The sequence below is a fragment of the Danio rerio genome, chromosome 21 (assembly GCF_052040795.2).
Source record: "Danio rerio strain M-AB ecotype USA chromosome 21, GRCz13ab, whole genome shotgun sequence".
In the NCBI taxonomy this organism is placed as follows: Eukaryota; Metazoa; Chordata; class Actinopteri; order Cypriniformes; family Danionidae; genus Danio; species Danio rerio.
Window position 1 is genome coordinate 45441901 of NC_141041.1, and position 27600 is coordinate 45469500.

The 27600-nt window shown below is 36.0% G+C and overlaps 2 protein-coding genes and 1 long non-coding RNA gene across 5 annotated transcripts in view; 1 reads left to right on the plus strand and 2 right to left on the minus strand.

The window, feature by feature from the left end:
- Positions 1-5520, minus strand: part of taok1b (TAO kinase 1b) — a 51196-nt gene extending 45676 nt beyond the window's left edge. For all 3 annotated transcript variants that reach the window (XR_015520704.1, XR_015520705.1, XM_087301901.1), the window contains exon 1: positions 4985-5520. The gene's annotated coding sequence lies outside the window, so the exon portion shown is untranslated. The remainder of the gene's footprint in view (positions 1-4984) is intronic.
- Positions 5521-15662: 10142 nt separating this feature from the next.
- Positions 15663-22175, minus strand: LOC147838962 (uncharacterized). Its single transcript, XR_015520811.1, has 3 exons — positions 19741-22175; positions 17133-19047; positions 15663-16889 (listed from the first exon to the last, which is right to left on the minus strand). It is a non-coding gene; the product is annotated as an uncharacterized LOC147838962 (long non-coding RNA).
- pdk3b (pyruvate dehydrogenase kinase, isozyme 3b) lies at positions 15730-25796 on the plus strand. Its single transcript, NM_001080688.1, is given in 4 exon segments — positions 15730-15918; positions 20928-21069; positions 24796-24867; positions 25064-25796. Coding segments are annotated over 4 exon segments (531 nt in total). The 5' UTR covers positions 15730-15815; the 3' UTR covers positions 25278-25796.
- The last annotated feature ends 1804 nt before the right edge of the window (positions 25797-27600 follow it).

Here is a 27600-nt window from a genome sequence, read left to right on the forward strand (position 1 = left end):
TATATATATATTTTTTTTTTTTTTTTTTTTAACAAAATTCAGCGCTGAAATAGCTAAAAATGTCCACAGATTCTGTCTGGCCATACCTATAACCTATTAGCTTTCATTTTAAGAATGCTAACGCAAAACTTATGTAAAACTCATCTGCCATACAGTCTGATATTATAACTAGATCTTCTTTATTTATTTTATCCTCTTATTTAAATATTATTTATTTTTTCTTCTGTCAACCAGTAATGTCACAGTTCATGTCATGATGAAGTTGTAAAAACCAAAGCGATACCAGACAACAGCAGACATGTTCTTTCCAGCTGGTCTGTGCAACACAGCATGACTGTCCTTCACTGGAAGCCTCCAGTATTGATCAAAATCTCCAGCGTTCGTCATGACAGAAGCTTTTCTTCTTCCTGGTTGCGAGTATCAGTTTTATTCTCTAAAGGTGACAATCTCACACACTCATCAAGTTCCCATCTGCTAAATCTATGCATGCTTCGCCAAACTTCAAAGGCATTTCAGAATAGCCTGTGTGCGATTGCATTGAATATGCTGCTTACGTCCCATATATGGACTTTTATTTATGAACTAAATGGCTGGGTACAGTAAATCAAATCACAACAAGGTCATGATCTCTCATAAATGACTGTCATGCTCTCAGTCCCCAATACATCATTGAACCACAAACATAAGCTGATATATGCATGCGTTATACAGACCCATCTTGACACATAGTATAAAAAATGTGATTGTGAAGAGCTATTAATCTTGGATACATTAATGAAAGCAGGCTGACTTCAGATTTCATTACGGAGATAAATAACTAAAAATGAGATCACTCAACATGCTGCGAGGATCACAGTAGCTGTCAGAATATTAAACTGCAGAAAGAATAATTCAACACTGAGAAAGAGGCCAGTGCAGACATCAACATTCACACTCTGTAATCACGGCCAAGCTACAAGAGAACTGATAAACAGAGTTCAAACAAAAAAGTGATTTCTAATGGATGATCTACAGAAGTAATTGCTCATACTCCTGCCATTCTATAACAGGCGGTAGACTACAGCAGGACAAGACATTAAATTATTATTGGAAATTATCCATACTGATTATAATTTACCTTATAGATTGAAAATGTGTGGCTAAATGTCAAAACTAATCCAATTTACTAATACTTGACATTGCTGCTGCTCTCAAGAAGGACAAAATGATCTAAAATAACTATTAAAACAGGCTAAATTATTAAAAACCATCTACTTTTTCAGTAAAGTAACCAATGTTGTTTTTAAATTCTGAAATTATTTGAATTTTAAATTATCTGTTTTCATTATAATTTTGTTAAGATTTATTTATTTATTTGGGTTATTCATAATTTTTTTGTTTTTATTTAATTTTAACTATTTATATTTTAGTTTTTATTTTACTTTCAGCTGTTTTAGTTCTAATATTAACCAAAAGAAAGAAGTGTTTATTTTTGCAAATGTAGCTGTGATGAGTACCTTTTAACCCTTTAACTGCCCGACCAAGAAAAAATACATTTGGATTGCATTTCTTAACTCCATGTCGCTAGTTAACACACTCAATGCATTCATTTCTAAAATATCAACCTCTACCAAATGATTGATAGGTTGGTTTATGGTAAAAGTACCGGAATTAATACATATATATATTATGAAAATCTGAAAAGTATAAAATGTAAAAACAAATTTATTAAAAAAATCATCAAAATATTTTTTTTAACACTAAATCATCTTTATTTTTTGAAGTATGACATAAAACATTTCAGATTCTCATTTAATATGTTTTCTTTATTTTTTTGTTTTTTACAAATGAAAACAAAATCAAGTGTAGTAGTGCAACAGGATTATGTTTGCTGGATTTTCTTGTAAACCAACAATGTTGTGTGTGAAAATTCTTATTTAACAGCAGTCAAAATATGGTCAACCATTTAAAAGAGTAGGCAGTTAAAGGGTTAAAAATGCATAGTGACAAAATAAAAACTATTTTTATTTTGGTGTTTTTTTTTTTGTTTTTGTTTCAATTAATCCAAGCTAGTATAACCCAAAAATCAAGACCAACAATTTAGAAAAATATTTTCTGATCTTAGAGCAAAATGTAGCTTTTTTTTTTTTTTTTTTTTTTACATTTTGTTTAATTTGTGTCAATATAATCTCATTTGTATGACAACACAATTTTTTTTTTTATAATTAAGCATATGAATGCCCATTCAGGGACGGATTTAGTAATTTGGGGGCCCTAAGCAATTACAGCCATGGGGCCCAAAAGTCATTTCTTTTGTACTTTAATCTTTTTATTATTATGTTGCTGTTTTTTTTTCTTATTTCACTCGATCGCATTTTCTACATTTATCTTAATGCAAAATAATAATAACCACATGTACAGCACCTTGTAAAACTTTTGAAACTTTTGTGTTCTTATAATGCATTCACAACAAAAAAATATTACCAGGAATATAATATGAAAAAAATTACCGGTTTCGTTTTTAAAAGTAAATCTTTACTGATTTGACTGCTGGACTGCTCCATGACTGAATGTGGGGGACACATTTGGGCAGATGTAATAATTAAATTCAAATAAAATTTTCAAACCCTCATCACACAAAATATTATTATATACAAATCAATGTCATTAATATAATTTATACCTGTAGGTATCATTTATACTTTAAGGTATTTATTTGGGGGTTCTCAGATTTCCTGGGACCCTAAGCGACCGTTCACCTTGCTTATTGGTTAAATCCGCCCTTGTACCCACCCCTAATCATAAACTAATCACACCTAAAATGACTAATGAGGGATTATATTTGTATAAAAATGTGCAAATTTTATTTTATGAATAAATATTTATGTGAAATAGCCAACAAGAACAGATTGTGCTGGAAAACATGAACATTAAAAATGTGCATTAGAGAAAAATATTATAAAAATGATAATTATGAAAAATAAAAAATAGTAAACTAATTGGCGAGGCAGTGGTGCAGTAGGTAGTGCTGTCGCCTCACAGCAAAAAGGTAACTGGTTCGAACCTCGGCTCAGTTTGTTCTGTGTGGAGTTTGCATGTTCTCCCTTTCTTCGCGTGGGTTTCCTCCGGGTGCTCCGGTTTCCCCCACAGTCCAAAGACATGTGGTACAGGTGAATTGGGTAGGCTAAATTGTCTGCAGTGTATGAGTGTGTGTGTGAATGTGTGTGTGGATGTTTCCCAGAGAGGTTGCGGCTGGAAGGGCATCCGCTGTGTAAAAACTTGCTGGATAAGTTGGCGGTTCATTCCGCTGTGGCGACCCCGGATTAATAAAGGGACTAAGCCGGAAAGAAAATGAATAGCAAACTACTTGTTCAGGTGTAGACATTTTACAAACATTTACATTTTTAATAATATGCATTCATTCATTTTCTTGTCGGCTTAGTCCTTTAATTAATCTCCGGTCATTTTATTAATCTGGTGAATGAACCACCATAATTAATGTACTATTTTTATATCTTTAGTTGCTCCTGAAGGGTTCTTGGAGTCAATAAGGTAAAAAGGCTACAATAAATATGTACTATACCTTCATGAATATTAATTGAACTAATCTAAAAACAGACAAATAATGCAATAATTTCTCACAAAATTTGTGTACAATTTTACTAAAAAATATTTGCACCCCTAAACCACAAAGTTAAACAAAAAGTCACCAAAATGATGTCATTATATCCTTATAAAAACGTGCAATTCAGCAGTAACAGTGTGTACACTGGAAATGCTTGCAAGATACAAAAACAAGCGCAAGTCGTTGTGAAAAAAAAAACAGCTATAAAGAAATATCACTACGTGTTATGCATTTGGAGATATTTTAGCATGCCAAATCTTGCCTAACTACATACACAAGCACACGGAGTCGTGTACATACTGTATTACACACCTATAGATCCACATTGACAAAGAACAAGGGGAGCAGCGCAGTCTCTCAATAGCCGATCAATATTCAGCCTGAGCTGCTTTCAGTCCTGAGACGAAGATATGCCATTTGAAAGTGATCTATTAAACAGCAGCGAGCAGACTGATAAGTGAACTGTATTGTCCCTAGGCCAGGTGACTATCATGAATGACGCTTTAAATAGGTTTACAGAAGAGTACAAGGGCTGCTGGCCAGTCCAGTATGTGTGTTACGCAATGTCAACACAGCGAGATGAGGAATGCGACGCGCGTCACTGAATGCAGCTCACAACAAGGGAAGACCCAGCTCGATAAACCAAGCGCTTTAATCAACTGATTACCTGTCATAACACAGTCACGGATACTTCATTTATATAAAGAGAAGACGAATAAATTACAGAAAAAAGGCTTGTTTTTTTGTTACTGGGACCTGCTGTGGGAAAGTGCAGTGGATCTGGGAGGGAGTGTCATTTGCAATAATATGCGACATGGACAATGTCGTGTAAACAATGTGGTTGGCTGACATTTTACTGACATATTACGAAAATAAATAATATGTAATAGCATGTTCGGTGTTCAACAAATCAGAATGTTTTAACTATTATCTCTTTCTTTAATCCGCGATTTTACACATTTGGTTAGTTAGCGTTAGCTAATCAACCGATCACGACATCCATATTATGAGTGTCAAAGTGATTATAATTTAACATTTAAAAAAATAAATCGAATCAAACCTAGTTAGTTAACCCAGCATGCAGGCACAAACAAAACTGCAATTAACAGCAAAAGTCTCTTACATTAGTGACAACAGCTACTTGACAGAAAATATGTGTTTACATGGTTTACTTTTACCGTTTCACGCGATTAAACAATCGAAAAAGAAGTTGTTGACCAAACCCAGCTAAGCCATATTAGCCACACATTAGCTGAGCAGTTAGTGGAATGTTGGCCAACTTCATGCGACAACAAAGTAGAGACACAACCGCAACGAGACATCGGCACAGTCCTGACAACCGCAGATAAACGGCTCGTTTGAGGGTGTAGCTGAACTCACCCGTCCACCAGGCCAGGTTTAATCGGACTCCGGGAGAAAACCTCAGCGTGCTAATGTGGCTAACTTAGCCCACACCAGCTATCCAGGGAGGATCAGTGAGTGAGGATTCAGGAGAAATGTGTAAACAAAATCCTCTCCTTATTTATTCCTTCGGGAACTTCGACAGCTCGCGTAGTGAAGAAGAGTCGTTGTATTTACAGTCTCTCCGGGCCGTCCGGGCTGACAGTGTTGAAGGTGATGATGACTCACAGGGAATATCAACTAAATCAGCTGTGGCCAGTTTACAGCTAACTCTCCACTCCCAGTCAGACAATTCCAAAAAAAATGGCGACGGGTAGTTTTCACCTCCTGCACTTCGTGGAAAACACGGGAGACATGTTGTAGGTAGTTCTTTATACAAGACTATGGACGCACTCTGTAACCACCCGAAAACTGACAGCCCTTCAATGTCGCCCCGACCGCGAGAGTTGTTGATGCGTGGCGCGTGCGTCGCGTGGCCGGGCACTGATTTTCATCTCTCTCTCTCTGCCCCTACTGCGGCCGTTAACGCGAGTAGAGGAGTAGAGCAGCGATGTTCGACTCCCTGAAGAATCGTTCATGTGAATCGGATCTTTGCGGTGAGTCGGTTGAACTGGTTTACAAAAGAGGACTGAAAGATTAGTTTACAAATCAAAGCGAACAGGTTCCAGCATTTCAACTCGCAGTGACACGAGACGATGGAGTGAGATGTGATTTTTAAGTTACCCTATAGTAATAATTTGATAAATGATTCATTTTTACACAACATTATTTTATTTATTTATTTCTAATTTACGTGCCTTCCTGAAATGTACTCAAGTTGGCTTCCCATCTGAACCAAAGCTCTTTTCTGATGAGCATTTTACTGGTGCAAAGGCGGGAAAATAGTCTCTTCAGCAGCTACAACTTTTTGGTACTCAGAACGTTTTAGGAATGTTTGTTCCTGGTTCCAAGAATGTTCTCTGTTGGTTATGCAGAAACTTTAAAAGGGTTAGTTCATCCATAAATTAAAACTCTGTTATTAGTCATTCCCGAGACCTTTGTACATCTTCAGATGAAATCCAAGAGCTCTCTCGTCCTCCATAAAAAGCAAAAGTCTAGAACACAAAACAAAACATTGTAAAAACATTAGGTCTTTAGTGGTTCAGCTGTTATCATATAAAGACAAAAAAATGCTTTTGTTTGGTAAAACATCAGGTAAATACAACTCTGTTTGCTTTATATCTTCAGTCATGCATGTTTACTAAGCGCAGTAGAGTCAGCAGTGCAACATGCAAGCATCAAACTGCCCATATTAAATTGATCCTGGTCTGATACATAATGCACTGGAGAACAAAGTCATTTAAAAAAAAAAAAATTGTTCTTAAAGCTTCACATGATTACAATTGAGCATTGACATGTTTTGACGGTTTACATTTACATGGACACTAATAATCCAATTTTTATTTGATTAAGACAATACTCTGATTAAGAGTCTACCATGTAAACAGCGATTTTTGATTAATTTAATCTGATTAAAATCATAATTGAACTAAACAGAAGTCGAATTAAGACATGTGGAGTATACCGATTATAGACAAATTATTAAAGTGTAGTACAGACATAACACCTTAATTAAACTATTACCATGAAGTAGGAATTTTCGACGCATTTTGCAACAAGATAGTCTATACACACAGCTATACTACGATACTCTGCACCTACAGAGTCAGTGGAGGACCACAGACACCTGCATCGTGAAATGCAGAGTTTTTTTTTACTATACGGCATGCAGGATCAAATCCTATTTAAACAACACTTCTAGCAATTCATACTCGCATCCAATATTCCATTTGTCACGGGGGCATACTTGAAATGTTACTGAATGAAAGTGAAAGTGCCAAACTGCAGTTATTGTCGAAAATTTAAAAATGAAACACCTGAAATTACATAAAACTCCAGAGAAAATGTGGATAATGTGGTGACGCAATAACATTAATTGTATTATGTGCTATAACATGTAAAACAGGATCATAAAGGAAACTTTCAAAACGCAACTCATGTAATAATAATAATAATAATAATAATAATAATTACTTACATTTATATAGCGCTTTTCTGGGCACTCAAAGCGCTTTACACAATGGGGGGGGGGTCTCCTCATCCACCACCAGTGTGCAGCATCCACTTGGATGACACAACGGCAGCCATTTTCCACCAGACCGCACACCACACAGCAGCTGATTGGTGGAGAGGAGACAGTGATGAAGCCAATTGAATATGGGGATGGCCAATTGAATTAAGAGGCCATGATGGACAGAGGCCAGTGGGAAGATTTGGCCAGGATGCCAGGGTTAAACCTCTACTCTTTTCGAAGGACATCCTGGGATTTTTAACGACCACAGAGAGTCAGGACCTCGGTTTAATGTCTCATCCAAAAGACGGCGCTCACTGAGCAGTATAGCGTCCCTGTCACTATACTGGGGCATTAGGACCCACACAGACCGCAGGTTGGGCGCCCCCTGCTGGCCTCACTAACACCACTTCCGGCAGCAACCTAGCTTTCCCATGTGGTCTCCCATCCAGGTACTGACCGGGCGCAGCCCTGCTTAGCTTCAGTGGGCAACCATGTGAGAGTTGCAGAGAGCTAGCTGCCGACATTAATTTTAAATCCAATAAATTAATTATTAGTGTCCATGTAAACATACTCAATGTTTTTGGTCACTTTGCATGTTTCAGGACTGTTGCTGTATATTGACAAAAAGAGAGCTCCTGGATTTCATCTAAAATGACTGCATTTACACAGAATGACTTTTTTTTATTAACCAAAGCACACATACCTGAGAATAATGCCATAGATATGGGTAATAATAGAATAGATAATAATAATGATAATAATAATAATGAAATCACTCAAATAAGCATATAAATGAGAGTAATACATTCATCAGTAATTGATGACCAACTAAACTTCTCTGACCACATTTCTAGAACTGCTCGATCTTGCAGATTCGCACTCTATAACATCAGAAAGATCCGACCCTTCTTATCTGAACATGCAGCTCAACTCCTTGTTCAAGCTCTTGTTCTCTCCAAACTGGATTACTGCAACTCTCTACTCGCTGGGCTTCCAGCTAACTCTATCAAGCCTCTTCAACTGCTCCAGAACGCAGCAGCATGAATGATCTTCAATGAACCTAAACGAGTCACTCTGCTGCTCATCCGTTTGCACTGGCTGCCAGTTGCTGCTCGCATCAAATTCAAAGCTCTGATGTTTGCCTACAAAGTGACTTCTGGCCTTGCTCCTTCTTATCTGCTCTCACTTCTGCAGATCTATGTGCCCTCCAGAAACTTGCGTTCTGTGAATGAACGTCGCCTCGTGGTTCCATCCCAAAGAGGGAAGAAATCACTTTCGCGAACACTCACGCTCAATCTGCCCAGTTGGTGGAATGAACTCCCTAACTGCATCAGAACGGCAGAGTCACTCGCTATTTTCAAGAAACGACTAAAAACTCAACTATTTAGTCTCCACTTCACTTCCTAATCTGCAATTGCCTCTCTGAATATCACACTAACTGTACCAAAAAAAAAATAAAAAAAATACTAATACTTCCCTTCTTAGACTTTACAGACCTGAAACTTGCATATAGCACTTATTCATTGTTGCTCTTAGTTGTGTAAATTGCTTCCTTGTCCTCATTTGTAAGTCGCTTTGGATAAAAGAGTCTGCTAAATGACTAAATGTAAATGTAAATGTAATTCATCAAGACAGAATGAATTCCCCAACAACACCTAATAAGCAACAGTACCAGAACGTTGTCATGCAATACAAAATGTGTAGTAGCATGTGTCTGTGGCTTTATTGTTAAGATTTCATTGTTAATTACTTGTGCCATGGCTTAAAATAGAATGCTGAATCAGTCTTTTGAACTAGTCCAAAAGAGCCGATTTGTGGGAATGATTCAGACATCACATTACTAGATTGAGGCGTTCACAACCCTCTGGGTGGAAACAAAACAACTAACTACAGCTTTAATAGTTAATGAACTAACTGATCAAAATAATCATTGTCATGAAATCTCCAAGGTAGACTAAAATGGTTCATTTGTCAATAACACAATATATTTAAAATCCATTTATTTTGTATAATCAATATGTTTTTTAGACTTTACTTTCTTTTTCTGAAGGGAATGCTTAGGACTCGCTTAGTGTTTTCGTCCTTGCTGAGAGCGAGAGACTGTACAGTTGTAGTATGCTGAGCTTCTTAGCTGATTAACATGTAACATTAGGCTTGGTTTCCACAAATAGCTCTAATCCACTCGCTGGTCAACAAATTCATATATTGCCACACTGCCCGGATAATAACCCACTCACAGAACCAAACCCCGACTGCATTGCTTTTTGTTTCTGCTTCACTGTACAATATAATGCGGCATGACAAGTATCCATACCACTGGAAAACATGCCCAGGCTGTCTCATAAATATGACAGACAGGCAGAACTGGTTTTATGAACTCAAGAGCTGTTGTGGTTGACACAGATGAGTCGGCACACATCCGTGAATATTTCGTTGAACCCTTTCTTGTTGACAGGCTTTCATTTCGTGTTTTCTCTCACTAACATAAGAACAGTCAAAGTGAAGCAAACATATTTAGAAAAAAATATAAATGAATGAAAACCTTTTGGAGTGATTCTTTCATCCTGTAGATGGAGATACAGAGTTATTTGTTTTCACTTTCAGTATAACTAATTAGTAAAAAAAAAAACATGCCCTTTAATACGTAGATTTAGCAATTAAATTATTATATCACTGTCACCTCACAGCATGAAGGTCTCTAGAGTCCGGCTGGGCCAGTTGGCATTTCTGTGTGGTGTTTGCGTGGGTTTCCTCCAGGTACCCCCAAAGACATGTGAGATTGTATGGGTGTTTCCCAGTACTGGGTTGTGGCTGTAAGGCCATCCGCTTTAAACATATGCTGGAATAGTTGGCGGTTCATTTCACTGTGTCAACCCCTGATCACCTTTCTTCTCCATTCTTGTTTTGAATGGCAGCAGATGGTCTTGACCATGTCTACATGCCTAAATTGAGTTGCTGCCGTGTGATTGGCTGTTTAGAATTTTGCGTTAACAAGCAGTTAAGCAAGTGTGCCTAATAAAGTTGCTGGTGAGTGTATATAATCTATATTTCTAAAATTCTTAAATTGCACATACAGGTCACCGATTTACCGCCATAAAATAAATACTATGGGAGTAAATGGGTGATGAGATAAATACCATCTTTTTGTGTTCAGCAGAAAATAGAAATTTGTACAAGGCTGAAATAACCCAATGGCCAGTAATCCTATTAAATTATTATTATTATTCTAAACTAGTAATATAAATATAAGTTATTGTAAAATAACATATTCAAATATCTATATAAAATGATGGTTCATTTTAAACAATGTAGAATGTAAAATTCACAAACCGTTGTCAATAGCACCAGTGGACATTAACAGAACTGCAGCAAGCAGCTGATTGCTTTCACACTCATACATTACAATAGACCGAATATGATTCAATATCCCATACGCTCGCAGGTATTTTATTTATTCTTCTCTTATAAATAAAAGGCGTTAGAAAGAAAATGTCACTGTGATATATTGCTAACTAACATCCAGATTTAGAAGCTGCTATCGGGGTCGCGCATAAACAGTGGGGCAATTTGTTTACTTTTGCAGCACTTATTAAGGTCCCCTGAAATTCATTCATTTACTTTTCAGCTTAGTCCCTTTATTAATCTGGGGTCGCCACAGTGGAATGAACCCCCAACTTCTCCAGCATATGTTTTATGCAGCAGATGCCCTTCCAGTTGCAAGCCATCCCTGGAAAACATCCATACACACTCATTTACACCCATACACTAAGGACAGTTTAGCCAACCCAATTCACCTGTACCGCATGTCTTTGGACTGTGGGGGAAACCGGAGTACCCGGAAGAAACCCACGTCAACGCAGGGAAAACATGCAAACTCCCCACAGAAACGGCAACTGACCCAGCTGAGGCTTGAACCAGCGACCTTCTTTGCTATCTACTACGCCACCGTGTCGCCCTACCCTGAAATCACCATTAATAATCATTATTAAATAGTTACTGACTATTAATAAGCTAAGGTGCTCTAAAACATTGACGAAAATTCATATTTCGAAAATATAAGGATTCAAAACTTGCAGTCTCTCACTTTCACCAATATTATTCAATGCTTTTTTTATGATGTCACCTTATATTTTAGTTTCTCAGCGAGGGGGAAAAATCAAAATTACTAAATATTCTCAGCCAACAACACCAGTGGTGCAGGATTTATGATGGAACCATCTGACATGATCGACCTGCATTCAAGTCTACTAAAGTTTAGTTTTTTTCCAAATAAATCTTAATGTAAAGGTCTAAATAAAAAAATCTTAATATTTAAAGTTGCACTAAGTGAATTTAGATAAAGTATATTGATTTTTGAAAGCACCGAAACAGCATGCCCATAACCCAACAAGACCCCAACCAGACCCCTTTTTTGATATCTTCATTATTAGTGCTAGGCACACCCCTTACAGCTGCCAGTGTGTTTTGGGACTTAATCCAACACTGTGGATAGTGGAAGTTGTTTTCAAATATTCTACTGTTAATTACCAAGTTGCACATATCTGCTGCTATTTCCACCAAGTAATAGCATCTAACAACACTTATTGGAAAGGACAGTAATAATTAAAAAATGTGTAAATAGAATCTTGGGTGGTTGGGTGGTTTTTGCTTAATGTGGTGACCCCTGATAAAGCAGGGAATAAGCCAAAGGAAAGCGAATGAGTGAGAAGTTGCGTCCTATATGACACTCTACATGACGCACTTATACACTCAACCTAATAGTGTACAGTATGAGTTTACTGTCATGTCATTGAACATTAAGATCAAACAAGCCAATGCCCAGGTCCCTACGATGTTCTGATGTAGAGATATTGCTATTTTTAAATGGTTGCTAGGTTATACTGTTTTATTGCTATGGGGACATTTGACAGGTTAGTGATGATACATCAAAGCTCCTTGGCAATATGAGTGATCTTAACCAACCCCAATGTTTCTATGACAGTCTTTATGAGTGTCAAAAACTGGACTTGAACATTATGTATTCCTGGTGTTGGGTTGCAGCTGGAAGGGCATTCGCTGTGTAAAACAAATGCTGGATATGTTGGCGGTTCATTCCGTTGTGGCGACCTCTGATTAATAAAGGGACTAAGGGAATGAAAAATGCTTAATACGTGTGAAAGTGATACATGCAAAAATGGCTTGCCAAATCAGTAAAAAATATGGAGTTTAAGTCAAAAATGGCTTGCCATATTTGAGAAAAATAATGCTTAAAAATGATTTATTGGAAAACTATAAGTCTGATAAACCTTAAAGATATAGCAACAAAATCTAACGCATCTAAATACAGCTTTTGGCCAAATTTGGGGCTTGTATAATTTTTTTATATGCTCGGATTATAAAAATTTAATAGTTAACATTTTTTATGTTTAAAAAAACAATACGTCTTATAGGCATGAGGAGATATAGCAACAATCTTGAATGTAGAAGGCACATTTTGACCACATTTAGGCCTTGTGGCATGAACGGCCTAGGAGGAGATACGTTTGTTTTCAAGGACAGAGTGGTATAACAGTATGTTGGCTTTCTCAAGCCAACATAATAATTTTCACCTAAAGAGAATATCGCTTACAAAATTCAAAATAAATAAAGTAACCCAACTGCAGTGGCTGATAGCTCCTCTTCTTCTGCTACATAAGCAAATTTGACCATTTGGTGCATGAAGTGTTCAACATTCCACATGTGTTTTTAGCATTTTGGAATTTAAAGTGCACTTACTCTTTTTAAAATGTATGGTATATGAATCCACTATGTTGTAGAGCAGGGGTTTAAAAACTTTTCAGCCCACGGCTGCCCAAATAACAATGCCAGTGATTTGGAACCCCAATATTTTTTGAGGTGGTTATAAATATAGAGTATAAACCTTGCACACAACAGCACATACATACCAATTGGCCCAAGTCTATTTGTCGTTTAATTTTGGAGAACTATACCTGGACACCATCTTCCAAGTTCAGTTGTGGCCTGTATTTATTTTTAATGTACGTAAGTGCCATAAGGGTGTCCGAAAGTTTCACCTGGTGCCATAAAATCTGACGCTCTTGCTGTGTTTAATACAATGTAATCACCCGAGGGCTAGTAAATCAAAAGTCTGAAAGCTTTTTAATTGCATGTTGGTTTTTAATCTTTATCATAAACATGTTAACAATGTTACTATTAATTATGTTGTAGGTTATGGATACAATATGGTAATTCTAATAGTTTAATAAAATTTATTTGATTTTTGGAAATCGCCAAGCGACAAGGTCACGGCCCCACTTTGGAAACCACTGTTACAGAGCATAGGTATGCAATTTATTTGTGTTATACCTATAGCTGCATGTTGTTATTTGTGACTATTTTCATGTCATTCACCTTTGTGTGAATAAGATTTATTTGAATGCCGTTTGCAATTAGTGCAAGTAGTCGCAGTCATATTTTAAATGAATAGTTCGTCTTTACATGACATCTACACATTGTAGATAAACAGTTTTAAGCATTAGGCTGATATTTTGAACAGTATATGAATTGTTTAATGAGTCATGGAATGGAAAAGAGGTTTCTGGATGCGGGTCTCATTACATCTTTCCTCTGTCAAAAATATCCATCACAATTGAATTAGATCATAACAGCCAGGAAAGGTATGGCTTTATATATTTATTTTTTAGGGCAAGCAAGATGGTCGCTGGTTCGAGTCCCAGCTGGGTCAGTAGGCATTTCTGTGTGGAGCTTGCATGTTCTCCCAGTATTTGTGAGGGTTTTCTCCGGGTGCTCCGGTTCCCCCCACAGTCCAAAGACATGTGGTATAGGTGAATTTAATAAACTACATTGGCCGTAGTGTATGTTTGTGACTGATGTGTGTATGGATGTTTCCCAGTATGGGGTTGCAGGCAAAAGGGCATCCGCTTTGTAAAACATATGCTGGATAAGTTGGCGGTTCATTCCACTGTGGCGACCCCTGATTAAAAAAAGGGACTAGCCAAAGGAAAATGAATGAATGAATGAATGAATGAATGAATGAATGAATGAAGAAGCTCTGCACATATTGGCAACAAAAATAAACATTGTGATAGCCTCTTTAATGCTCAGAAAACTTTAAATGATGAGCAATAAATACTACTCATGTAAAGAATTTACCTGCTATGTGTTGTGTTCATTAAAGGCTCTGTTTATTGTGTGCCATATATATATATATATATATATATATATATATATATATATATATATATATATATATATATATATATATATATATATATATATATGGCAAATGCCAGATAATTTTGCCGGACCATTTGCCGGACCGTTGCCAAATGCCGGACCATTTTTTAAATGTGGGCCAGTCAGCTATTTTATTATTTATTTTTTTTATATATGTATTGTTTTTACCTGTAGGCAGCTTTTGATGATGGTAATAGTAAGAATAATAATAATAAATGTTAAGCATTGGCCCAATTGGCAACGACCGGCTGGTTTCGAGATGGGCCATCCTAATCAGAGATTACGCGGAATGTAATCAAAATCTGTCAAGAATGTCAAACAAACAGTAAGTGCAACACAAGCTAATTGTCAGAGATGGACCATAAAAAGGAAAAGCAGAGCCGAAAAAAAAAAAAAGCTCTAAAATCAGATATTGCCAAATGCATAAAATAAACTGAACTATTCTCGAAAGGGGGCAGCGCAGTGGCGCAGTGGGTAGCGCTGTCACCTCACCTCATAGGTGAATAGGGTAGGCTTAATTGTCCGTAGTGCATGTATGCAAATGTGTGTATAGGGGTTTCGCAGTGATGGGTTGCAGCTTAGAGGGCATCCGCTGCGTAAAACATATACTAAATAAGTTAGCGGTTCATTCTGCTGTGGCAATCTCAGGTTAAAAAAGTGACAAAGCCAAAATTAATGATTTCATATATAAATTTGTTATAAATGGGTTGTTTTTGTTCCAGTCACATACATTAAATGTTTAAATATCTAATACATATGGTACTGCTTATATTATTTTACTATCTGTACAGCAATTTAAGTAGTGAATGTGTGTGTCCATGGATGGGGCTGTGTCAGTGTAGTAATGTGGGCTGGTGTGGCTACAGTGCCAGGGCTGAGTTAAAGTCCCAGTCCGCCCCTATATATATATATATATATATATATATATATATATATATATATATATATATATATATATACATATATATATATATATATATATATATATATATATATATATATATATATATATATATATATATATATATATATATATATGTATATATATATATATATATATATATATATATATATATATATATATATATATATATATATATATATATATATATATATATATATTCAATAATAATGAAAAAACTTCAGTAATGAAGTAAAAGATTCAATCAAATCTCTTATTAATGGGTGTCCGATGAACCTCGTATGATAAACTAAGGCAAGAACATACCATTACTTCAAATTAAATCTCTAATCTTGCTATCAGCGTAATGGATCCTACAAGTGATAACACGCGCTGTCGCGTCACGTGACACGGATCACACGATTCTGCCTGATGATAAACTGCACAACAAGGCTGTCGTTATAGCAACGAAATAAATCATGAACTGTCGAAAGAGTGACAACAACATTCAGCCTCTCGTATTCAGACTGCGTGGTCGATGAAAGACGAACTTCAAAATCATGAAACTGTTTATTTGCCTACTGAAAGATGTCACGCACAAAATCGAGTATTATTCGAGGTTTTCGCCCTCGCCGATGTCAATCAAGCAGTTTCTGGATTTCGGTGAGTAATGTAACATTACAGCAAAGTCTTGAAGAAGCGTTGATTTATTTGTTTGATGTAGATTTGTCTGATCATTCTTATGCGTTTGGTGACTGTAGTCCTTAATTTTACTAATTATTCTGCTTGATAAAATCAAAATGTTGACTATATTATAGGCTATATATTAACATCGAATGTTAAGGTCAAGTGAAAGCTAAAGCTCTACTGGCACAGCAGCACTACCATCGGATGAATATAAATAGACTGACTCACCATCACATATCATGTTGTGTCATCATAACTTTATGAAGTTGGTCCAGTTTTTGCAAAGCTACCTGTTTTTTTAGTATAAGATACAATTAGATCTGTTGTAGAGTATAAGATAAGTTTGGATTTGTCTTGTTTTAGTTTGAATAAATGCTTTACATCTGTCATCTCAGTATATTCATATGTGTGCTTCTATTTTGCACAAAACCCATCATACACTATCAGATTAAACAAACCCATAATATCTAGTAAATAAAAAACAATTTTATATTGCATTACATGACAAATTCATCTACATAATTATGCATTTAAAAGAAACTTTCTTAGTTTTTGTGAAAAGTTGGAATCTACGGAACGCTAATGTTTGTCATTTACATATCAATAATATAAATTTAGTTTAAAGTTTTTTCTGTTATCATTATTTATTTATTTTTGTATAGAATTTTTGAATTTCATTTAGTGTTATTTTATTGTTTGGCCTACAAAATGATTCTTCCACTATGTGGAAAATGTTATTAATAAAGTTTGGACTGATATTATACAGTCACTGGCCACTTTATTAGGTATATCATGCTAATATCAGTTTTGAACATCCTTACTGTCAGAACTTACTTAGTTTTTCATGGCATAGATTCAACAAAGTTGTTGGAGACATTCCTCAGGTTTTGGTTCACATTTACCTGACAGCGTCACATTTGTTGCACATGTGTGATGTTCATGATTTGCTGTTCATGAAGAGAATCTCCATTCCAGCACAGACTAAAGGTGCTTTATAGTATTTAAATCTGATGAATGGAAAGACCATTTGAGTATGGTGTACTTATTATGTTCAAGAAACCAGTTTGAGATTAGTTGAATCCTTGATGGATTCACTGTGGTCATAAAGGGATGGAGATAATCAGCAACAAGTCTGCAGAGTTTAAGTGATCCTCAGTTTGTATGGTTTCATATTTTAAAGCTGTTTGCACCAAATTTTGGCAACCATATGAATGTTGCAGCAGAAATCGAGTCTCATTAGACCAGGCAAATTCTTTCCAATGTTTTGTCATTCGGTTTTAGTGTGCCCAAATTAGACGTAGCCTCAATTGTTAGCTGACAGCAGTGTATTTTTGGGTGTTTGTTTTGTTCAATTCAATTCAAGTTTAAGTGTACATTCTTTTTCACAATATTTATCATTCCAAAGCAGCTTCATAAAAAGGTACATTACAGTCAAAATTAGAAAAGTTTTAATTGGCCATTTCAATTTGAGGCCATCTTTTTTTTTAATTATTTATTTATAATTTTACAATATAACAAACTGCACAATTGACAAAAAGATTATTAAGCATTACAGTAAGTACATCAGAGTATACAAATATAAAAACATGTACATCAACAAATCCAGATTATGTTACTAGATTCAAACAGGAATCAAACAACAGCAAATGAATCAGTGTCAGTGTGATAACCATGGGTATTATGTAGGCACAGGTCAAAGGGTTCATAAAGGGTCCATAAAAATATTCCAGGTTTGTAAAAATATGTGTTTTTTTTTAAGCTGTATGTTCAATATTCCAAATGCATTGTGTAATTTATGATATTTTTAAATAATTCAAATGTTGGAGGGAGTTCCTGTTTTCAGTTTAACAGAATACATTTCTTAAATACATAAGAAATTAGACCTACCCTTTTGGTAAAAAAAGAGTCTGATACCTCACTCAGATCCCCCCCAAAAATATATATTAAAGGAGTCTTCTTGTGACAATTTATCCTTAGACTATATCACAGAAAACTCATGTACATTATCCCAAAACTCATTTAGTTTTTTACAGTTCCAGAACATTTGCATAATGGTGCCCTTATGTTTCTTACATCTATTACATAAAGGCGATGCACCGGGATATGTCCTACTGAGGCAAACTGAGGTCAGATATATTCTTTGTATAAATTTTTAATTTAGTTCAATTATTTTGTTACTAGAAAATGAAAAAGATATACATTTGTTTACAACATTCACTGATCATCATCAACATTACAACCAAGATCTTTTCCCCATGCGTTTTTAATGATATTAAAGAAGAATCATCTTGTTCTCTTAAGATTGCAAATATCTCAGATATCTTTCCCTTCAACACTGAAGTATTCTCTAGAATGTTTTCTAATTTAGATGATTCCAGTGAGACCCTTTGCAAGGAAATCATTTATTAGGTGTCTAAGTAATCCTTATTGTCAATATCAAACTCACGTTTTAATCCAGAAAAAGATTTAAGTGTATCGGAGGCCATTTGAAGTGAAGTTGATTTATAAACTAATTTCGAGAGGATCACGTGCTTATGATTGCTTGCAGCCGGTTCTGCATTATTCATTTTATGATTGACCAATCAGACGATTCCTAAGTCACTACAACTACCATAAGTTCCAAATAACAGCCATCTTAGTTTCGAAGAATCCCCCCTTCCACCCCTTCCACCCCTACTACTCCTTTCCTAGATGGAAGGCACGATGGCCCAGTGGTTAGCACTGTTGCCTCACAGCAAGAACGTGACTGGTTCTAGTCCTTACCAAGCCAGCTGCATTTCTTGGTGGAGTTTACACATTCTCCCCGTGCTCACGTGGGTTTCCCCTGGGTTCCCCGGTATCCTCCCACCATCCAACAACATGCAACTTAAGTTAATTGACTAATCCAAATTGGCACCATAGACATGCTATCAGTAAGTAGTTATGTCTTAAGAGCAATCACTATCTGTACATTAGCTACTACAGCAGGGCAGTTCTCGAGATCTACCTGAGCTCAAACTTCCCTCTAACCTAGCAAATGGGAGGGAGCCCCAGGCTCGAGGAACTTGCCAAACAAGCATGCAGCATGCCAAACAAGCTTTATAATCAATCATGTGTGTGAACCAACTGGGGCTCATTGTGGAAACGTAGTCCAGCGGACGTTTCTGGAGACCGCAGAATACGTCCCGGCGGGTACGTACGGCTGCAGTTTTTGTTTTCGCGAATCCGCGAGAGGCACTGTTGTGCGCTTTTTCGCATCTCAGACGCCTCTCGCGTGAACCCACCAGAGGCCGCTGTCCGACTGACCGGATGATTGATTCCGCGACCGGCCAATCGGCCGACCCGCCTTCCTCCTTCCCTGAACCCAACCAATTTTACCGATCGACCCGTCTGCCCGCTCGCTTCCCTAAACCCGAGAAACAGTTTACAAAAAGGCGTCCAAAAAAATAAAAGCCCTGATTTATTTTTTCTACCGCGTTTTCGGATTTCACCGCGTTCTCACCCTGTTACGAAACTCGTTTACTTAATTTTTGGGATTCAGTTTTTGTCTTACCTGATTGCTGGAACCACTTTTCCCTGGACTCAAAACTGATCGCCGTGGTCGACTCCTCTCCGCATCTCGAGCCTGCCGACGTACACAGTGAGCTGAGTGGACTAACGGGTTGCAGCAGGGAAGCCCTCCTCAAGGAGGTAAGCGGTTGGTCGGCCGGCCGGCAAGCGCAATAGGGAACAGCTTCACACCGCCCCGCAGTGTTCGCTTGAAAAAAATAAACGCGGCCATAGGTACCTGCCGGGACGTATTCCGCTGTCTCCAGAAACGTCCGCGGGACTACGTTTTCAGAATGAGCTTGGGTTGGTGTGAACTCTTAAAACGTCTCTCGTGCAGTATGCTCTTGCATTATTTTTTAATGGGAAAACATCAAATTCTCTAAAACTGTTTGCCAAGCGAATGATCAAATGTCATTTTTGGGATCAAAATTAAAGTTAAACATCAGCTGTCTCTTAAATTTTGTTTCTAAATGAATAAAACATAATAATTGGACGAATAATTCGGCGTCTGATCACGCTGGACTCATGGAAGTATTCCCAACTTGGTCTTGATGGCAAAACACCATTCCAAAATGACAGTGACATTTGTTTTCTAGTGTGTAGCTGGTTCATGTAAAAGTACAGATTTCAAGCTTCACATGGAAATATTTCTCATGTCTGTGAAGCAGGTATTCACTGTGATTCCCGTGCATTTACTGACCCCAGAGGAAACCTTGCAGTCATAAAAGCACATGTCTGGTCCAAGTCGCTCCATCTGAGAAACTTCAGTCTGATGATGGTATGTTTCTGTACTTGTAGGCGGGGATTCATTCGCTATATTGACCATTACACTTTTCCCCATTGAAAACTACAAGAGTGACATGCATGCCTTGTGTATTGTATAGTCGTTGGGTGTGTTAGTTGGAAATTATATAAATATAGGTAACCTGCTGCAGTTATACAGTATATTGTGTCCTTGCATAAAGGTGATGTCTGTGTGTATAAAACATGTTTAATGAAGTGTATTTGTGTAATAAATATTTGTGTTGTCCTCGAAGTTCTCCAAAGGAAGGGTACAGAGATACTCTTCGGATGTAACAAGTAGTTATTTGAGTTACCTGTCATCAGCTTGATTCAGTCTGGTGATCCATTCCTCTCTTACCTTTGGCACCAACAGGGCATTTTCACCCAAAATAATTTTTTCCCAGTATTTTCACCCATTTCATTTTTCAGACTATTCTCTTTAAACACTAAAGATGGTTGTGTGTGAAACTCCCAGAAGATCAGCATATTCTGAAATCCTCAGTCATGGTGATGATCGCTTTGCTGATTTTGTTTCTGATGACTTGTTTGTGTCTTGTTCGTTTTTCGGCGTTATGCAATAGTTGTAATCCTGCTGCAGAATTGCACACTCATGCATACAGAAGCACATCAGTGGAAAACAAAGACTAACTTGTTCTTGCTTCTTGTTTAACCAGGCAGGGAAAACGCATGTGAAAAAACCTCCTACATGTTTCTGCGGAAAGAACTGGCGGTGAGGTTAGCCAATACGATGAGGGAAGTCACCTTGTTGCCCAACAGTCTCCAGATCCAGCCGTCCGTCAAACTGGTGGAGTCCTGGTGAGGAAGGCAGGTGTGATGATGATAATGAGGATGATGATGATGATGATGAGTGTGAGCTGTGAGTAAACAGTGTGCTCAGACAGAGTGAGTCTCCTGAAGCAATATGTGACAGCATAGGAATCGTGAAGGTTATAAAGCAGAACTTAAATGTCAGGTGGAAGTGAATTCCGGGAATACTGAACTGCAAATGGTATCAGGAAGATAAAGGAAACACAAAATGAAACATTTGTGTTTTTCTTTTTAAGATTTATTTATTAGATTTTTTTGACAGTTAATAAACAAAGTAAAAAGAGACAATAACAGTACAAACAGAAAAATATATATGGCTGATTCCAGCGTTATGGATGTGACATTTGCAGTAAAAATTCAAAACATAAATTCGCAGTGAAAGTATATGTTAACATTATATTGAACCATCTGTTTATATTTTCCAAAACAACTAACCACAGAGTTATGGGATCAAAAAAATTCAATCTGTGAACATTTTTATACTTTAAATGAGGAAAATAAACAAGCGTTATGGATGTGACAAAAAAAGTCTGCGAGTTTACAGTATACAACATATTTCGTAGAAATTCTGTGAATTAAACTGCACAACCCAAAATAAATAATGCTCAACAAAAGGATAAGAGTTGGCTCTTTATAGAACAAAACTGATTGATTTTATTTTATTTTGACATTTTTGCATTTTTGAGGGAAAAGCTTTGTTATGGATGTGACACTTTTTCGTTATGGATGTGACAAATGTGAAATTGCCATTTCTTTGACTTTGGTAAATCAAATATAATAGTTTGAAAACATTGACAGAGACATTTTTAAGTATATTTAAAGTACTGTAAAACACTTGCCTGAGCAAAAAATTTTTGCTATTTTGGTGAAAACATTTTTCTTTTCATGGCAAGGTTGACATTTTCATGGAATTGCTCATATATAACAGTACAACAGTGATTAAAAAAATAAAAATAAACCACACTATAACCCTTACATTGTGTGACACACAGTATAGGACATGCATAAGCACTATATGATGTGCATAAATCAATTTTCAAATTGAGCATATAAACAGGTCTCTACCAGACGTTGAGGTTGACAGCATGGTGTATCAAGTAAAATAAACAATAATAATAAAATAAATAAATAAATAAAAAAAATAGAAAAGAAATAAAAAAAGCGAGAGAAAAGGGAAACTGTATTAAACTAAATAGGCTGGGGGGTGGCACGTTCTTAAAACTTGTGGTTTTATGTCAAGAAAAAGTTGTATGTTTGTGCTATATCAGCGGTACTAATACTCAACTGGAAGCACAGATCAAAACAAAAATGCAATAATGGCAACCATTCAGTCCACAGTAATTGCCTCAAGTCTCAGAGATTTGACATGTTCCAAAAATGGCAACCAAATATTAGAAAATATGACCACTGAACCTCAAAGACTATGTTTAATTTTTTCTAATTTAACAAAAAATAAGGCATCTTTAATCCACTGAGTATGGGATTGGGCTTGAGGAGACTTCCACTGCAACAAAATGCACCGCCTAGCTAATAATGACAGAAAAGCTATTTAGAAAAATAAAATGGTAACTCACAGTCAGGGGGACATCTTAAACACGAGCACCGCAAAAGAACCCTCTCTCATTTATTAAAAGCGACTAGTGCTTGTCTGGCGGTGAGCAAGCCAAACTGACATGCAATTTCAGAGCGAATATTTAGAGTTGCATGGTAAACAATAAAGGGCGAGACTAGGCGAAATAGCAGTATTTACTTGTGTTTTGTTGTTAAACTAATTAAAATCTACATTATTGATGCTGTAAAAGGTTCCTTATGAAACTGAAAATAGTCTTATCAATCTTTCATCTGAAGATTTTAGTGGCTGAACAACACTTCTGTGAAGATATAACCCATTTGTAACAACAACATCTAACGTTACATCAGCTTTGCGTGAAGCTAACAGTTTTAAAACAGAACATTACCTGTCTAAGACAAATCCTTCAGCAATTGTCATCCTTTCTCCAGCGTGCAAAGGTAACTCCAATATTGATTCAGGTTTTTAAAAAGTTTTGATTCAGCAGGTTTTTATCGATCTCTCTCGTGAACTTTTGGCGGTCGGCGGAGCTGCGTACAAACGGCTGCGCAGTTGTTCAAATCTGCAATTGCTGACAGACAGATTGGGCTACTTATCGGAATTATGAGAGACATCGGCCAGACTCTATTTAGTTGGATGAACATTTTTTTGTTTTATGCCTTACCCAAAATATAAAAATACATATAAGTACATTTAGATCATTTACTTTAATCATTACTATTAGACTGTGAAGAGACTTTGAACCAGCACAACAAAAATGCTTCTGAAGACAATCACCTACTGCACCTTTAAGGCATAGTGGCAAAAATTAATAGTATTTTGGCAGTGTGCCTTGATCCTTAAATAGAGCTTTTTTTATTCATTCATTTTCTTGTCAGCTTAGTCCCTTTATTAATCCAGGGTCGCCACAGTGGAATGAACCACCAACTTATCCAGCAAGTTTTTACGCAGCGTATGCCCTTCCAGCCGCAACCCATCTCTGGGAAACATCCACACAAACATTCACACATTAGGACAATTTAGCCTACCCAATTCACCTGAACCGCATGTCTTTGGACTGTGGGGGAAACCGGAGCACTCAGAGGAAACCCACGCGAAGGCAGGGAGAACATGCAAACTCCACACAGAAATGCCAACTGAGCCGAGGTTCAAACCAGCGACCCAGCGACCTTCTTGCTGTGAGGCGACAGCACTACCTACTGCGCCACTGCCTGCCCCAGCTTTTCTTTTAATGAAATGAAATAATTCTTGTTGAAAGACTGCAAAGACTTGTTACTAAATTACATTTTTGTTGGTGTTATCTGTAAATAACGCATGTATGCATGTTTTATAGTGTTTTTCTGATAGAATTAAATCAGATTTGAACATTTAAGGCTGACTTACTTTTGTTTGATGCTTAAAAACCCGCCTTTCACTTCTTAACTTTCTCACTTTTTAAATGACTTTTTAAATGTATTTTAAACTGAAGAAATAGTTAGTACATGTATAATAAATGGACCCAAAAATGATAATTCTGTGATGATTTACTCATCCTCCACTTGTTCCAAACCTCTCTGAGTTGATGTCTTCTGTTAAACACAAAAGGAGATCTTTTGAAAAATGCTGGAAACTGGTACCCATTGACTTTCATAGTATTTGTTTATCTTACTTTGCATGTTGTTGATCACAGGTTTTTGGATTTCTTCAAAATATATTCTTTTGTGTTTGGATGTTTGGAAACACTTGAGGGGGAGTAAATAGTGTGTACTTCCTTTTATTTTATGGATGAACTATCGCTTTAAACCAGGGGTCACCAATCCTGGTCCTGGAGGGCCGGTGTCCCTGCAGGGTTTAGCTCTTGCTAACTTGCTTCAACACACCTGCCTGGATGTTTCAAGTATACCCAGTAAGACCTTAAATAACTTGTTCAGGTGTGTTTGATTAGGGTTGGAGCTAAAATCTGCAGGACACTGGCCCTCCAGGAACAAGTTTGGTGACCACTGCTTTAAACTAAACATTTTGAATGTGCTGAACGTGTTTTTGAGGCAATTGCGCCACCCAGTGGTTATTATGAGCCTTAACGTAGTGAAGAGCCATTCTTTAAAGTGTAATCAAATCTTTCAAAACAAGTCTTGTATTAAGTCATGTCTTTTCTGTGATATCAGGTACAGCCAGAGCTTTGAAGAGCTGTTAAAGTTTGAGAAAAGAAGTCCAGAGGATCCTCACACACTTAATGAGTGAGTCTGCATATGAAAAACTATTTTTATTTTAACTTATTTTTATTATCATTTTTTATCAAACATGTAAATTTGCAGTAAAATGCATGGTTAGAAGCTATATTAAATTTAGAAAATTGCATCATTAAAAAATAAATAATAATAATAATAAAAATTATATTAATTTTGATGGGCTCTGATCTTCAATGTGTTTCAGCTTCTTAGAGATGTTGATTAAGATTCGTAACAGGCACAATGACGTGGTGCCCACTATGGCTCAGGGCGTCATTGAATACAAAGAGAAGTTTGGATTTGACCCCTTCATCAGCAGCAACGTGCAGTACTTTCTAGACCGCTTCTACACCAACCGCATTTCTTTCCGCATGCTCATCAACCAGCACAGTGAGACGCCGCGCAATCATGTGATGTGATGGTGAATGTAAAGTAGGGGATAAACACATTTTGACTTCCTTAGTTTGCGTTCAGGGTATCAATCTTTCATAAATCAGTTTTACATTTGTCTAGTACAAGGGTTTCATTTTACAGCGTATACTTATTTTTTCATTATTTAAAACGTAATGTAAAATGTAAAAGCATGCTCCATTGGCAAAGCACATTTTAACATCTGAGTGGCACATTGTAACATGACCATAGTACAGTTTTAAATCGATCAGTTTTATCAAATGAAAAAAAGTTTTAAGGATTTAAAAACAACTATTTTGTGATGAACACACTACACTATGGTCGTAGCACACAGATGTGGCCATGGATTCAGTTAGCAAAGCATTAAAGAACTGTCTAAACTGCTAAATAACATACTGGAGATTAAAATAATAATTTAATAGTTTGTCTCATTTTAAAGGTGCCACAGAATGCATTGATACAATTATGTTAAATTGTTCTTTGACTTCTAAATGGAATGTTTGTGGCTAAGGAAATTGCAAAAAAAATTATCCAGATATTCTCTGTTTTATGTCTGTTTACATTGTTGGCCCTAATATGATATTGTAGATTTTGACCATATTTGGAAGGGTATCGAATAATAATGAGTTCTGCTCTGATGCTCAAGTTGCTGTTGTCAGTGTCTGCTTACAAACACAGCATGATGTACTCACAAATACACATGTGTAAAATAATCATACTTCCTTGATTATTCCTAGATTCCTTGTTAAATGTGGAAAAGAGATTTGTTTTGGATAGAAGGAGTGAGTGAAATACATTTAAGCCACCAGATTAACCTGCTCCTGAAATGTTTTGTGAATGAAATAAATTATAAGTACTTAACAGAACTCTATTTAGAGCTGTGTGTTGTAGTTTTAATGTAAATGAAAACGCAGGCAGGAAATAATATCAACCTCTACTTAAACATTTGGGTTTTATACAGTGTAAGAGCTGAGTGATATGACACAATGCATAAAGGTGCATTAAACACTTACAATCAGCAGTTTACATGTGTACCCTCAATTCAATAATACACACGTCTTCTGCCCCATTACAAACAAATTGGATAATTTGGTAACTTTATAATAACTACACACTATAAATCATTTATTAAGCATTAGCAAATAGTGAATTCATTATTTGTTAAGCATTAACTCTACATTAATAAGCGTTAGTAAGCAGTTTATAACTGCAGCTACAAATGCTCTATTCGTGACTTATAAGCACCTATATAATGTGTTTAATGATTGTATTTTCATACTTAGTTAATGATTTATTTTTCATTACTAAATTAAGTATCGCATTATTTACAAGCCATTTGTATTTAAGAGTAGTTGAGGGTTTTTAAGATCATTCAGAATGAGTTAGTAAACGATTAATAAACTATTGAAATCAACGTTTATATGCCTTATTATTCAGGCATATATTAATGGTTACTATGTATTTTAATAAATGCTTTATTAACTCAACTTCATCTAGTTTTGTAACCAAATTTAAAGTGAGGACTATTCATGCTTTATAAATCCCTTATAAATGACAAATAAAGGCTCAGTTAAATTCTAAACAGGAAAAATGACATTATTCTTACCTATTCATTTAAAGATACACAAATGAAACTGTACTTCAAATGAAAAATAAATCTTTGCAACCTGATCTAAAATGAAATCACTGTAGAGTTCAAACATTGCATCTTATTATATTGTTAAATTATTATATTGTTGTTGTTGTTTTATCCAGTTGGATGTTGTATTTTGACACTCCTGTTATTCAGCAACGTTTAAACTTTACAGTAATTTTACTTTTTAGAAAAGATTGCAAGGATTATTGTTAATTTGATTCTGAGCCTGTAATTGTCATTTATTAGGGATTTATAAAGCATAAATAGTCCCCACTTTAGATTAGGTCACAAAACTGCATGAAGTTGAGTTAATAAAGCATTTATTAACATATTAGTTAACTATTAATATATGCCTGAATAATAAGATATAAATGTTGATTTCAATAGTTTATTAATCATTTACCAATTCATTCTGAATCATCCTAAAAACCCTCAACTACTCTTAAATACAACTTGTTTGTAAATAATGCGATACTTAATTTAGTAATGAAAAATAAATCATTAACAAAGTATGAAAATACAATTATTAAACACATTATATAGGTGCTTATAAGTCAAGAATAGAGCATTTGTAGCTGCAGTTATAAACTGCTTACTAACGTTTATAAATGTAGAGTTAATGCTTAACAAATAATGAATTCACTAGATGCTAATGTTTAGTAAATGACTCATAGTGTGTAGTTATTATAAAGTGT